Source organism: Rhamphochromis longiceps, linkage group LG7 (genome assembly GCF_057381845.1).
Source record: "Rhamphochromis longiceps isolate RC_006_pf linkage group LG7, R_longiceps_female_GT1.1, whole genome shotgun sequence".
Classification (NCBI taxonomy): Eukaryota; Metazoa; Chordata; class Actinopteri; order Cichliformes; family Cichlidae; genus Rhamphochromis; species Rhamphochromis longiceps.
Genome location: NC_140563.1, coordinates 31,868,081 through 31,883,709, shown reverse-complemented (window position 1 = coordinate 31,883,709; position 15,629 = coordinate 31,868,081). Strand labels below are relative to the sequence as shown.

The following is a 15,629-nucleotide window of genomic DNA, read 5'->3' as shown; positions in this document are numbered from 1 at the left end:
TTAGCCTTAAATATTAATTTACGGCAAATGGTTGCACCTCCCTCAGCTTGGTGCTTTTCGAGGTTCCTTCCTGTTAAAAGGGAGTTTTTCCTTCCCACTGTCACCAAAGCGCTTGCTCATAAGGGAGTATGTTTGTTGGGGTTTTCTCTGTTTTCTTTGTGTTATTGTGGCAAACCTTCTGGCAATTACATGTATTGGTGTACCATCCTAGAGGAGTTGGACTACCTGTGTGATCTCTGTAGGGTTCATGTATCACCTGGTAACAATAGTGGCACTGACCCTAGCCAAAACAATGCATAGCTTCTTATTGTTGTTCCTGTACTGCATGTATTGTTAATTTCATTCAAATGAAAGCAGTTGATACTGATTAACAACCCCTTCTGTTACTTAACTGACCAGATCAATATCTCACAAGTTTTACTGGCTTAATACCAAACTCTGATCACTGTTACTTCATTTATTTGAGCAGTGCACTATATTGCCATTTACATTTGCACACATTTCAGTATATCACTGCAGCTATTTACTATCTTCCTAGAAAAATATCAAGAAATGAAGGCTGATTCAAGACTTTTGCACAGCACTGTAGGTCTCACAGGGTTAAAGAAGTTAGAAAAGCTCCTTCACTTCATGGCTACAACCCTTGAACCGGCTGTCTGATCTGTTGGTGGGCACAGAGGGGGTGTCACTCATTTTTTGTGACATAAAATGTCGATTTCTGTATTGACTTTGTGTGAATTAGAGCATGTAAATATTTTTCAACACATAAATCACATGAGCAGCTTGGACAGTCAACAGAGGAAACATAAATGAGTTGGGAAAAATGCAGAAAGACATTTATTTATGCACATTCTAGGATCCCATCAATCAGTAAAATGAGGCCAGATCACTAGAGAGCGACTGCTGACTGATGGCTGTGTCACTGTTTAGATGTGGGTCAGAATAAGCAGCCATCAGTCACTTCAAGGGAGACAGAACCTGGAAAGTCAGGCAGTGATGTTAAAGTCTGTAAGCTCAGATCGTAAAAGGTGAAAGAGTCTTTCTGTTCAAGGGGATAACGTTGGATTTTACTGGTAATACCACCGCGAATGGAGCAGATTATGATGTGGATGTTGTTGCAGTGTATGGATGTGAGCAGAGAGAAGAGGGAATAAAAATATGGGTATTTAAACTCACCCTGGACAGGACGACCTCTAAGGTGATGTTTTGTGGAGGAGCGCTGGGTACTGCAGAGACAAATGTAAAGGAAAGGAAAATGTCAGGAAAACAAACAATGCAACATATAAATCAATACGAAAATACAACAATAGCTCTAATGATATTATTTATTAATAAAAAAGGAAGCCGCTATGGAGAAAAAGTGTATTTCTGGTTGTACATTCAAACATGACTTTAAACTTTAAAATGTAACATGCTGGTTCAGTCCTGAATATGCAAACAAATCTATGCTCCTGCAAAATGACAACTACACATGTACATGCATGAATAGGAACGCTATTAATATTTAACGTAAAAAAAGTTTAATTTTTAATGCTACTTTTACATTGTTATGGCTGCAATAATGTAAAAGGTCTGAAAATTACACATAACAAACAGAGCTTTAGAAAGTTAGATTTGATTTATTTCTATTTTCTGTTTTGTTGGAAGTGACACGCACGAGGACAACAGGAAGAACAGAGAGAGGATTCATGAATGTAGTGACGAAGGACAGAGAAGAATACTACAGAGATTGGAAGAAAAAGACAATCTTCTCATGGTTTTGTGGCTATAGTAAGATAGATCACATACTGAGATCGAACGTTTTTAACATGACTGCTTAAGTCCTTCTAAACCTTTTATTTGTTAAAAATTTGTTTTATTTCCTAAAAAAACGAAACCAGAAGAAGCAAAGAAGGTGAAGAAGAAAAAGCTACAAAAAATAACAAAGGCAAAAGTAAAACATATATATACAAACAAGGGGGGGGGGGGGACCAAAGTGAACATGATGGTCACAGGGGGAAAACGGGATGATGATGAAAGATGAAGAAGAAATACAAAAAAGAAGATATTGGGAAGAAAATGAAAGAGTAAGCATGAAGATCAGAAGATGAAAAAGAATGAAACATAAGAGCTTTTAAGTTTAGAGAGGAAAAAACTTGGTTTTAGTACATGAAAGCACAAAAAAAGATGAAGAGGAAGATGCAAAGGAAAGAAAAATAATCAAACAAAGAGGAGAAAGCTAAAAAGAGATCAAACAAAGACAAGAAAAAATGAATGGATGAAATAGGAAGACAAACACAAACTGGAGGAGCTCCACCTCCCGAAGTTTCATGAAATTTGGCTCCAAAGTTCTTGTGTAATCTTGCTAACTGACTCACAGAGAGACCAAAAGCACTGAAAAACACCAGAATAAATGGAACACAAAAGAGAGGATGGTGGTGAAGAAGAAGAAGAGATGAATGAATAATAGAAGAGAGAGTTGACAGACTTCTAGAAAAAGCAGCAGATGCGTTTTTGTGTCCAGCAAAAGTGCAACATTGGTTTGAGTGAACTGTCCAATCAGATGCCTGATTAACTGTCAACGGCTTATCTGTTGATTCAGCTGCTCGCTATTTATGTCTGTGTGTGTGTGTGTCTTCCAACGTGTGTCTATGAATCAGTTTTATTGTAAATTCAATTAGCCCACAAGTCACCGTTATCATCGAGACACAGCCGGAAGATTCACAATACAGCCGCTCTGCATCTGCAAGTGTGTGTTTGTGTTATTTCAGATCATTTTTATGGTGTGACTGCAGCTGGACACACGCCTCCGTTCTCTCTGCCTCTGTGGAAGTTTATTAATCACAGCGTCCCTCTCAGCACACCCATCAGAAGCTGAATGTTGCATTGATATTAAAGGACTCAGTCTGTGTAGAAAATGTAAAGCACACTGTCCTACCATGCAAAAGCTAGGAATAATAGCAGGAGAGTATCGAGCCAGAGTGAAACTAGGACTTCTGAAACCTCATTCAAGACCCCTTCAGAACTATATTTTAGAACCATTTGAAATGGATTTTCAGTAATGAAATTATAATTTAAATGCAGTTAAAATGTGTGACAATCATCAGATGTCAGATTTGTTTGCAGAGTGTGGCTAATATTAGCAGTGCTAGCACCAGCAGCATTTTTTCTTGGAGGGAAATGTCCACACAGCTTATGCAATATCCAACTTTGGTTGGATAAGCATAAGTCGAGTGCTTACATGCCAGTGAGTCCATTACAATTTAAACAATCATACCCACGAGGGCTAATTACTGGACCTCAAGCTAATAATGTATTCCCTTTCTTCAGGCCAAAAGGTGCGTATATACTTAACAGATACTTCACTGAGAAACCTTGCTAGTGCCAGATTAGACCCCCTGATGGCTTCGGACCTGCATTAATTTTTCATGGTACACACATGAAAGCATCACATTGTTTCTGCAGATTTTCCGGCTGCATATCCATGAAGTGAAACTTTGCTCGCACCACACCTCAAAGGTGCTCTATTGGACTGGTGACTGTGAATTCCCGTAATTAAAACCAAATAGAAACTAGTTTGACATTATGCGACCTTTGCTACATGGCATGTTATCAAGCTGATGAGTACACTGTGGTCATAAAGGGATTAACATGATGAACATATTCCCAAACACCATTACACATTCACCAGCAGCCTAAAGTGCTGATACATGGCAGGATAGATTTAGGCTTCCATGTTGTTGGTGCCAAATTCTGATCCCATGCTAGGGTCAGAGTGTCACATCAGACCAGGCAACCTTTTTGGACTCTACTATTTATCATTTTTGGTGAATCGGTGTGAACTATAGCATCATTTTCCTGTTCTTATACAGAAATGGCACCCAGTCTAATCTTGTGTAGTTCTGCTTCGAGGTTTGATGTGTTGTGCGTTTAGAAATGCTCTTGTGTATACCTCAGTTGTAATGAGCGGTTATCTCTGTTACTATTACCTTCACTTCTGCTCGAAGCAGTCTGGCTATTCTCCTTTGGCCTCTCATACCAACAAGGCGTTTTCACTCAGACAGTCACCACTAACTGGAAATGTTCTCATTATTCGGACCATTCTCTCTTAACCCTAGTGATGGCTGTGTAGGAAAATCCCAACAGATCAGCAGTTACTGAAATCCTCAATCCAGCATGTGTGGCACCAACAACAATGTCAGACTCAAAGTCACTTCAATCGCCTTTTTCCCCATCCTCATCCTCAGCTTGAATTCCAGCAGCTGGTCTTGATTTTGTCTACATCTCTAAATGCTTGAGGTTGCTTAAACCCAAAGTTGACATCAACTGATGTACAATAAAAAAAAAATATTAGTTTAAGTGACTAGTCTTTCTGAGGGCAACTAGATGTGGACATGCCTAAACCTATGCTGAGTACTTTGTAATAGTCCAATTTTTCTTATGTCTACCAAGTGAACAATCCACACTGAACAATCCCTTTTCACCCTGAGAACGTCTAATCTGATGTATTTATCTAGTCAAGTGTCCACTATTTGTAGGCCACAAACTCTTTAATAGTATCTGTGATAACATATTAGGCTCCCAGTGTCACCCACTGACATTTCACTCCCTGTGTCTGTAGTGGGCAGTGAAAGGTCAAATTAATCAAATCAGTGATTGTAAAGAATACGTCAAGGCTAAGGCTCTTGGATTTTTATGTGGTAACATTAAAATAAGATGTGAGATATGAGGATTTTGTCAGACAATCAGCGAGTAAAGGTGATTAGCTGGTCACTAAAACTAGTGCATGCAAGTATACGTTTCTTGAATCTATTTCTTTTCCTACGTTTTCTCTGAGTATTTTCATGACTTATGAACTTCCTCGTTTCTTCCTCTTTTCTGCGCCACACATGACGAACTTTAATACTGAACCATGTGAAAGAGAAAGTGTGTGTGTGTGTGTGTGTGTGTGTATGTGTGTGTGTGGACTCCATTTAATGTGTCAGGCTAAAAGGAGGTTTAAATGAAGCTGCTCTTTCTTCTGCCTACTTAATTAAAGACCCCCGAGTCTCCTAATGAAACTCCTGACAGCAAGAAGGGGGGCTGTCTATGAGAAGGGCTAAAGACTGTGTTCCCATTGGCTCTTCTCTCGGTGTCTTTCTCTCACACACATATACACAGTGCCAGGTAATAGACACCACCTCGCCCAGCAGTTTTCAGATCTAAGTTGAAGTGCTGCTTGAAACTAGGACCAGTTCAAACCAGTCAGACTGCACAAGTCACTCTTTAATATTCTGGACTCCTTGTGGTTAAGGATATTAATAACATATTAATCATGTCTTCAAATCATCTCAAATTGGTTTCTTGAACACGACACTGTACTCAAATGGCATCTGCAATCACCAGATCCCAATCTAATAGAGCACCTCTGAGATGTAGTGAATAAAGAGATTCAAATCTGCTGCAACTGTTTGTCATGTTCATGTCTGAGGAATATTTCTAGCACCCTGTTGAATCTGTGCCATGAAGAATGAAGGAAAAAGGCGGTCCAACCCAGTACTAACAAGCTGTACTTTATAATTTGGATGTTGCTTCAGGGTCTGAAAAGTGAAACTGCTGTGTCTTAAAATGAGGTCTGGTTATCTTTCGCTGATATAGTCGTCAGAATCGGGATCAGAGTCTAGATTGTTTCAAAAATAGCATGACATTAAAGATGTAGTCACTTTGTGTGAGCTAAATGTGGTGGTTATGGTTATGTGACTAAATATATTCATAACCCATCGAAACAAAATTTAAGACAATTTACTGATCATAAAAATGTACTTTGTGCAAATTTGTATTTCAGACTTTTGAGGACCCAGCTGAATAAAATGCATGTTGCACGGGTGATGTATGGCCTGAGCGGAAGAATTTTCAGCGTGGACTGCCTCAGACTGAGATAAGACATCAACAAAATGAAAACACTCGTTTTATAACAAGTCCCAGCTTGCAAAAAATAAAATAAAAATCCTCTTCAGATTCTTTTAAACTGGATGGGTTAAGTTCACTCTTGAACATCCACCAAAATCAATACTTTCTTCAATAACCACAGTGACAGCTTCCATTGAGATCATGTCCTTGGTATTTCAGAGAGAGTGGATTTTTAACAGCCTATTGTGGGCAACTTAAAAAAAAAAGGCCTGTGCTCCAGTGTGTCATTGTTGTGCTGCTGTTAGAAATTAACAGTGGACGTGGCTGGAAGGAATAGAAGCAATAGATCCTGTAAATATAATAAATTAGCTTTTCTTTTTGTTACTGTATGACGCTAACAATTCTTTCAAGAAGTTCCGTATTTATTACTGTACTGTGTTTAATCAGTCTAGCCAAATAGTATATATATACAGCACAACCCAAAGAAGACAGTGAGCTGCTATTTTAACCCTCCAATTTTGTCCACCAATTTTCCAGAGATGTATTAACAGTGAGGGTTAGGTTAGAATCTTTGGTCACCTCTCGTTTCATTATAGTTTGTATTCAAGATGCCAGACTTTCTTGTATTTTCTCAAAGTGTTATTGCACAACAGTTCAAAGTTGGCATATTTCAGCATGCTGTGCACTGCATCCTTACAAAATCTGAGGCAATGAGAAGAGTAAAGAGCAAAGGAAAAGGTTGCTTATCTACACCAGATGAACAGGATCTGAAAGTGATGTCCTTAAGAAATAGGAAAAAAAAATCAGAGATTTATCTGAAATCTGAAAAAGTTTCACTGAATGGGTGGCTGTCAAGAAGCCATTCTTACAACCTGTAAAACACAGTGGAGGCTCTGTCACGGTTTGGGGATGCCTTCCATCCAGTGGTTTTGCAGATCTTATCAAAATGTATTAAATTATGAATGCAGAAAAGTACCATCAGATTTTGAACCCCCATGCAAAACCAGGGTAAAAGTATCTGATCCATCATATATTGGCCTTCCCAGAGCCCAGATCATTATGAAATAGTTTGGCATATTCTTTTTCCAGATAATGGAACAAAAGGCCTGGAGAATTCTGGAGAAGGTTTCCTGAAGACCACTGTGGGAATAGTGGACAAGATGTGCACAGAACTATATCTACTGCTTTATAAAGAAGTTTTACCTCTTTGCATACCCAAATGGGATTCATACAAGACAAGTGCTGTTCACTGGTGAGTGAGTGGATGTTAAGGCTACTATCAAAACTGAGAAAAGAAGATGAAAGAGTGGACAATGGGATACTGAAGACCGGTGGAATTTCAGTGACAGAGAAAAAGCCTCTGTGACTTTCCTTCTGTTATAACATGGTCATGTCATGTTTCATTTCCTGATACATGTGATTTTCCACACTGAATAAATGAGGAAATGTTAAGACACAGCTCACCATCTGATTGGGTGGTGACACTGACGGCATCTGAGGCAGTCCCTGGTCCATAGCGATTGATGCCCAAAACTCGAACTGTGTACTCTGTGAACTTGTTGAGTCCCTCCATCTTGTAGTTTTGTCCATTCACCTCCACACTCTGAACACAAACACAGAGTATTGATTACATTCAACAAACAACCGAATAAGGTCAAATGAACTCCAAAACAATGACTCAGACTATCTAAAGCATCATAATCCATTGGTGATGGAGCTCACCTGCTCCTTGCCCGACGGGCTCTCGGTCCACAGCAGCCTGTAGCCCAGGATGGGGCCGTTCGGAAAGCTGGGTGGCTCCCAGCTAACCTGAACGGAGGTTGGAGAAAGAGCCAACGCTCGGAGAGACTCCACCTTGCTGGGAACTTGGACTGAAGGCACACACAAACACTTCTGTTACCAGTGCTGCTACTTTTAGACATGTGTTACCTTTACTGCAGGGACAGCATGATCTGATTTTCATGAGAGTCAAGAGGATATCTATCTATCATTTTATAATAAAGGCCTATTTCACTCCAGTATCACTAAATTTAAGCATAGACAGGTTTAATGTCTTAAGAAAAAAAAAAGATAATATACTGACCGGAAAATCAGATGCATTTTTAATGATTTGACATTTCGATTTACAATAGCTTAGACAACCCGCTGAGTGAGCCTGCTATAGTAACATCTGGCCTATATAACTTGGACATTATTCAAGGCCAAATGTGGGCCACATCTGGGCCAGACATTCCTTGTTTTCCACCTGAGTGAGATCACGAGAAAAGAGGTGTAAGGAACCAACAACAGCCATGGATCCATCCATGCATCACAGCAAGTCTGGGTCTTTCTACCTATTTTCTCCTTCTGCTATTGGCTAACAGAGAACTCCATAGCTTGATGTTGGTCTTGACAGTCTGCCTCACTGAGCTCAACTGTAGTCTGACCCAAAATATGAACTAATGTGCAAAAAGAAAAAGAAGTTTTATACAGATGACTGAGCGTGTGTGTTTGTGTGTAATGGAGTGTTTGTGTCTTACGATCAGGTTTTGTGGTGATCTTGAGGGGGGCGGAGCTCTCTCCTGGCCCAACATCGTTATAAGCGACAACTCTGAAGCTGTAGCTCTCCTCCGGCTTCAGGTTGGAAACTGTCAGCTCCAGAGACTCCGGCTCTGACACGTTCACTGACCTCTCCCTAACATGGAAAAAAGCACCATGGATTAACTGCTAATTACAGGAAAAACAAGAAAAGAAAGGAAAAAGAACCAACTGTCTTTTCCTGAAAGTAATTGTAATTACATATAACAACTACATCCTTTTTTTTTTATTTAGGGTTTTATTTAAATAGACGTAAACTGGGAGGTAATCCCAGTCCATCTCCACTTTGTAACAGCACAGATAATCTCCCCTGTAATCAGCTGCAAACTGTGTAATCCCTCACTGTCTGCTGCTAATCCTCAGATTACAGCACCTCTGCAGCCTCGCAGTTCTCAACTAATCGCCAGACCACAGATGAGACGAACCCAGATGCAATGATTAGCATGTTTCCACAGTAACATCAAACACACACACACACACACACACTGGGGCTTCAGTTCACTGTAAGGAAAACATGCTGTTGCATTTTTAAATAAAGAATACTGAAAATATTCCTGGAGATAAAACATAAAAGGAAACTTTATGTTGGCAGGATTTTGCTTCCTTTTGATGAAAACAGATAAAACATCCCTGCACTGATGTTCACTGCATGCCAAATCTTGACTTCACCACTGAGAAGCACAAAAGAGCTTTGTAACTCATCCTTAATTCAGACAGAAGGGAAATGGGATCTGCTCAGATATGTACTGTAAATAAATTACTGTAGCCGGGCCCAAAATCTTCCCTAAATTAAAAAACACTGAGGCACAGTTTCAGTTGCTTTTAGCTTTAAGTTTTAGCCGGGATGCAACAATCAGTCAAATTGTCTCTTCCTGAGCTACCCATTTCCAATACTGTTTTACATCATATTTTCCCCAGTGAAACACTGCAAATGAGTGAGTAAAACCTTCAGAGAATTGTCTTACACCCACCTCTCAAAGTTAAAAGCAGTTTTCCAGCCTCTATTATATGTTTTTTCTTTTCTCTGTGGCAATTTCCATCATATTCCACTCAGGTCTGCAAATTTATAACAGTGACTTTGTGGTGACTTGTAAGTTTTTATTCCACTGGACGTAGCATGGTGTCAGCAGCTACATACGGTGACAAGTTGAACTTGACCTATAATGCCATACTTCCCTTTTTTCCTTTACAGCAGCTGGATAAAACCTGTAGTTTAGAAAACTGTCTATCCTGCAGCTTAGTCTTTTAAATACTAGAGAGGATTTAAATTTGTCTCAATATGTACAAAATGCAGAGCAGTCACAAGTAAAATGTGTCTGTAGTTCTTTATAACTCCTACAAACTGCACCGTGTGTGTGCAGATTTAAAAAAATAGATATAATATGTTCATTTATAAGCATTTCGGCTGTATTTTAAAATTACAGGAAAAGAACACTTAGCTGTTTCACACTTCTCATTACAAAACCACGGATCAATCAGTTCAAAAGGTGAGAACACATTTCTTCTTTTGTTTGTTGTACAAGCCTGACACAAACGCGTCTCATTCCCTGCTTGTCACATATAAACTCTGTTAAAAATGGCACTAGACTCACATTTAAATGTGGATTAAACTAATGTGTCAGGTTATTGTTGTTAAACCTAACATGTTAGACAACTACAGGCAGTGTTTAGGGCTTAAATCTAACCAGCAAATGGAAAAGAAAAGAAAAACCACAGACAAACAAATGGTACATAAATCTCAGTCTTCTGGCTGATAATCAGAAATGGGGGTCTCCAGTTTAATGGCAGTGGCTGGAGCTGTATGAGTCAACTTCATTTATACACAGACAGACGACAAAAAATAGGACTTCCTGGTAAGTTATAAAAATCTGTTACTGTTACTTGATTTCATTTACTTCTTGTACTGCTGTTGGCTAATATGGGTGGATATAAAGCAGTTCAGCAACAGCAATCATGTGAAAAACTAACCCCTTTCAGCCACCTTTTTGTCTTACAGCAGGGTCCAGGTACTGACTCTTAAGGACACCTTATCAGCAGCATCTCCTGTCAGATGCAGAAGCAGTATTCTGTTATTGTAGTTGAATTGGCTTTGTTCATTTCACTTCAGCTTTTATTGTTAAGGGCCATGTGGCAGAGGCAAGATTGAGGCTAATCATGTGTATTACGATGGGATTTTTGACAAAATGAGCAACCTTGATGATGAATGCAATTGGGAGAATGCATGGGGGAAAGCAATAAGCCTCCTAAACCAAACCACCACCAACCTTTAACTTTCCACCACAGCTATAGTTTTGCTATTTGAGTAAAGTGAATTGGACTGAGTGTAACAATTTAACTGGTGTTCTAAAGACATTAAGTTTATAAGGGTTGTTTTTTAACTGGTTGTTGAGCCTTTACTGCTTTTTGATAAGGATGAACCCTAACTCTAAAGGGTAAAATGGACATATTACTACCTTTAAAGTTTGTCAGAATGTTTTTGTCTTTGCTCACTGACTGTCATTTCTTTTGAGGACAAAATAATAAAAACATCAATTATATATTGATATAATTGATCGGCCAGAGGGGCCGATGGCGCGATATGGCAGCCTCGCTTCTATCAGTCTGCCCCAGGGCAGCTGTGGCTACAACTGTAGCTTGCCTCCACCAGTGTGTGAATGCGAGAGTGAATGAATAGTGGAATTGTAAAGCGCTTTGAGGGTCTCAAAAAGCGCTATATGAATGCAATCCATTATTATTATTTATTCAGATTGCTCAGGGTTGTGTTCAGGGCTGTGTTTAGGGTCATCACGTGGTTAACTACACCATATTTGGGTTTTACTTGAGAATTCCATTCTAAAGGTTCATTTACCAAGATCTTCATGTAATTCCACACACTGCCACTGAGATAGGATTGTTGCATGTGGCAGGTTCAATGACAAAGCGGCCTGCTCATACTATGATTAAAACGGATGTAGCATTTGCTGCGCTTATCCTCTTTAAGCTTCCCACAATTGTTCAATAAACAACTTACACCATGTGCAGTATATCAGCCAATCTGAACGAGGACCTTAGGTGATTTTTTGGGGGGGCAGTTTGTCAAGAGGTTATCAGAATTTATCAACTGCAGACCACAGATGTACACGGTAAATTACATGGCAATCTGACACATTGACACAAATCAAGCGCTATCACCGGCAGCAGCAATGACACACAAAGGTTAAAGAAAACACAAAAGGTGAGTGGAGTTCTCGGGGTATGTAAATCCATGGGTTTTTTTTCCAAGGCTGCCGAGTAAAAAGGCAGCGACACAAAGCTGTATGTGGAGGTAACCAGCAGGCTGGATACAGAGTGAACTCTGTTTGGCCTTGAAAAGGCCACCATGTGAGGGCAGTAAGTCGGCTCGAACAGGAATAACCCACGGAGAGAGAAAAAAATAGTTCTTCCTCTGCTTACATCTTTACTGAGTCCTTCTCATCTTGCTGGCCTTTCTTGGTCATTTTTTCCCGCTCTCTAAGGATCTCACCTCTTTCTGTTTTTATCTCTCCCTTTCCTTACCCTCCAGAGTTTCTGCTCCACCCTAATCTCATCAGCCTTGGGGTCGCAATATAGCTGCAGTTTAGCAGCAACAACATCGCTCTCAAGTGAGACTAAATTCCACCATGGCACTAAAACCCCACCTGCACTAAACAGGCTTTCTAAATTTATAAATAGCATTATTAATTCACCACCTATTGTCCCATACTGCTGGCACATCTTACATCTTCTCGACTGTTTCTCCAGACCCTTTCATGTCTGTCACATGTGCTCAGGGTGAAACTGCTCTCATCTGTGAAAAACACATGGTGCCAGTTAGGGATGGGTATCGTTTAGGTTTTATCCGATACCGGTGCCAAACCGGTACTTTTGAAACGGTGCCGGTGCTTAAACGGTGCTTAAAGAATGGAGAACACAAAATTGGTCCAAAAACCTCATGTTCAGCTGTTTTTTGTAAAAAGATAACCATGTTGGCCTTTTCTGCAGCTATAGGGGATTTATGGCATCACTCTTGGCTGGAAGCAGTGCTTAAACAATGGAAAAAAACACACACTTTGTCCAAAAACCTCTCATGTTTAGCTGTTTTCCACTTTTTCTTTGGTCATTTTAGCCTTTTTGGCCAGGGTGAAGGGAGTATCTGCCATCAAACAAGAAGACAGCCGCATGTAGCTATGATGATGTTTACTAGTTCACCTTACATGCATTAATGTAATAACGTGGTTAGCCTACTCAATGTAAATTACACACGGACAACATTAAGCTACTCACGCAGAGAAGAACGGCTGCTGCTGCCATCATCATTTCTGCTACACTGGCAGGGCTAGGGGCCAGGACTCTCCTCTTCGTGTTTTTGGGGGATGTTGCTAACTCCGGGTCCGATAACAGGCAACCCACCCGCAGTAGATGTGCTCGGTGTGAGGTCTTGCAGCAAGCTATCAAATACGGCGCATTTCTGGGCTTTTAAAAAAAACGCTATGCGTTGCCAGGTGTTTCATCAGATTTGAGGTGTTACCTCCTTTGACAGTATCACAGTATCAGCTTAAAGCACTTGTTGCAGGCTGCTGAGTTTGCATATTTTGATGTGAAGTACAGCCAGACTTTTGACTGCTTCGCCTTGGGCATTTTTAATCTGTAGCTCTGCTCTAAAAGAACGTACGTACCTGGGCCCGCCTACTATCCTCGGAAACGTAAAATGATTGGCTAGAATCTAAAGTGTATCACAGCTCAGGAAAAAAGCACCGAAATGTGCGCTGCTTTTTGGTCTGGTTACTACTGTTTATATCAGAACTGGTGCCATCCCTAGTGCCAGTGGTGGATGTGACAATACTGCTATTCGAAATGCCAATCGGGCCTACTAGAGCAGAGTTTCCCAAATGGTGTGCCATGGAAGATTATCTGGTTCCACCTGTTTAGTACTCAGCATGAGTAACGGGCAGAACAATTATATTCTCTTCCACTAAAGGGCAGTACAATTACTTGCTCTAATTAAATGGGTTGCCAACTGCCAGTAAAAGAGAAGAAGACGAAGAAGAAATTACATAATAGTCATGCTGTGAGACTACGCAGTGTGTAATAGCAATAGATAAATATTTGAAAAGAGAAAGCAGTCAGTCTGACCTGGGTCCCGGAGAAAGTTTTGACCCAGATGAAAGCCCTAGCATGAGTAGTGGTTAGAAAAAAACAAAAAAGGTATACTGCGGACAAACCGAGCCAATTCTGCTACACCTGGTGCGTGGGGAAAAATGATCAATATGCTTTTTGTAACACTTTTGTTTGGTGGTGTGCCGTGTGATTTTTCTAATGTGAAATATGTGCTGTGGCTCCAAAAGGTTGGGAAACACTGCACTAGAGGATGTCAGGCCCTCGGGTCACCATCATGAAGTCAGTTTCTAATTGACTGGTTGGAGACATTCACAGCAGTGGCCTGCTGGAGGTCATTTTGTAGCTCTGGCAGTGCTCGTCCAGTTCCTCCTTGCATAAAAGAGCAGATACTGGTCCTGCTGATAGATTAAGGACCTTCTATGGCCCTGTCCAGCTCTCCTGGGGTAACTGTTTATCTCCTTGAATATCCCCCATGCTCTGGAGACTGTGCTGGGAGGCACAGCCAACCTTCTGTCACTGGCACATATTGATGTGCAATCCTGGAGGAGACTACCAGTGCAACATAGGCTCCAGGTGTCACCTCATGCCCTAGACCATAGCCAAAAAAAAAACTAGTGAAAAAAAACAGTCATAAAAAATGAAAAGGGAAAAATGTCAGTGGCCTCCACCAGCAAAACCATTCCTACTTTGGGGGTTGAGGCATTGCTATCCCTCTAGTGCACCTGTTGTTAATTTTAATAACACCAAAGCTGTAACTGATTAACAACCCATCCACTATATAACGGACCAGATCAATAATTCAGCAGTTTAACTGACTTGATACTATACACTGATTAAGTAGTGAGGAATTTTTGATCAGCGTATAAACAACAACAAAAGCTTCCATAGACATTGACATTTACAAAATCCTGTTTCTGTGCCTCAAACTGATCATTTCGCTCGTCACCATGCTGATGTTTTATAAATGAACATAATTTTGCATTAAATAAGACCTGAAGTAAACAGCTGAGACCTTAAACCAGGGGTCCCCAATTCCAGTCCACGAGGGCCGGTGTCCCGGCAGGTTTTAGATGTGTCCCTGATCCATCCATCCATCCATCCATCCATTCGCTTCCGCTTATCCTTTTCAGGGTCGCGGGGGGCGCTGGAGCCTATCCCAGCTGTCATAGGGCGAGAGGCGGGGTACACCCTGGACAGGTCACCAGTCTGTCGCAGGGCCAACACACAGGGACAGACAACCATTCGCACTCACATTCATACCTAGTGACAATTTGGATTATCCAATTAACCTATCCCCACAAGCTGCATGTCTTTGGACGGTGGGAGGAAGCCGGAGTACCCGGAGGGAACCCACGCAAACACGGGGAGAACATGCAAACTCCACACAGAAAGACCCCGGCCTGATGTTGGAATTGAACTCAGGACCTTCTTGCTGTGCGGCAACAGTGCTAACCACCGTGCCACCGTGTCCCTGATCCATCACAGCTAATTTAAATGGATAAATTACCTCCTCGACATGTCTTGAAGTTCTCCAGAGGCCTGGTAATGAACTAATCATGTGATTCAGGTGTGTTGACCCAGGGTGAGATCTAAAACATGCAGGGGCACCAGCCCTCGTAGACTGTGATTGGGGACCCCTGCCTTAAACCTAATATGAATTGCTTTACTGAAGCATTCATGAAGTGTGAAACAGGCTCATTTTCTCATAGACAAACAGAGGCTAAACAATGTAACTTCTTTTTGCAGCCAGAGGACTCACCCAGTGTTGACCATTAAAAAGAATCCCGTCTTAAGGCACTTTTGAACAGGCTTCATTATTCAGACACAGAGAGACTATGTATTTGATTTGACGGCAGCTTTGCAAAGTATTGGTAGTGCTGTATACAACTTTATTACAGTTAACAGATGGGCCTTTTCCAAATGTAATTGGAGGAATTTCCTTCCTTATTTTGAGACTATAAGTGAGATAGTGTGGGTATACAGCAAAAAGACCTATTCAGATCAAATGGAAATCGTTGTTCATATGTGGTTTCCATTTCTCTTGGTTATATGCGTACTTTTCAGTCACT

At 40.7% G+C, this 15,629-nt stretch overlaps 1 protein-coding gene across 2 annotated transcripts in view; it reads right to left on the bottom strand.

Annotated features, from left to right (window-relative positions):
• dcc (DCC netrin 1 receptor) overlaps window positions 1–15,629 on the bottom strand; it is a 372,740-nt gene that overhangs the window by 125,518 nt on the left and 231,593 nt on the right. For both annotated transcript variants that reach the window (XM_085413367.1, XM_085413368.1), the window contains exons 9-12: window positions 8,388–8,542; window positions 7,591–7,739; window positions 7,333–7,471; window positions 1,177–1,226 (exon numbers count right to left, since the gene is read on the bottom strand). In XM_085413367.1, coding sequence (XP_085269493.1) covers window positions 1,177–1,226; window positions 7,333–7,471; window positions 7,591–7,739; window positions 8,388–8,542 — 493 coding nt within the window. The remainder of the gene's footprint in view (window positions 1–1,176; window positions 1,227–7,332; window positions 7,472–7,590; window positions 7,740–8,387; window positions 8,543–15,629) is intronic.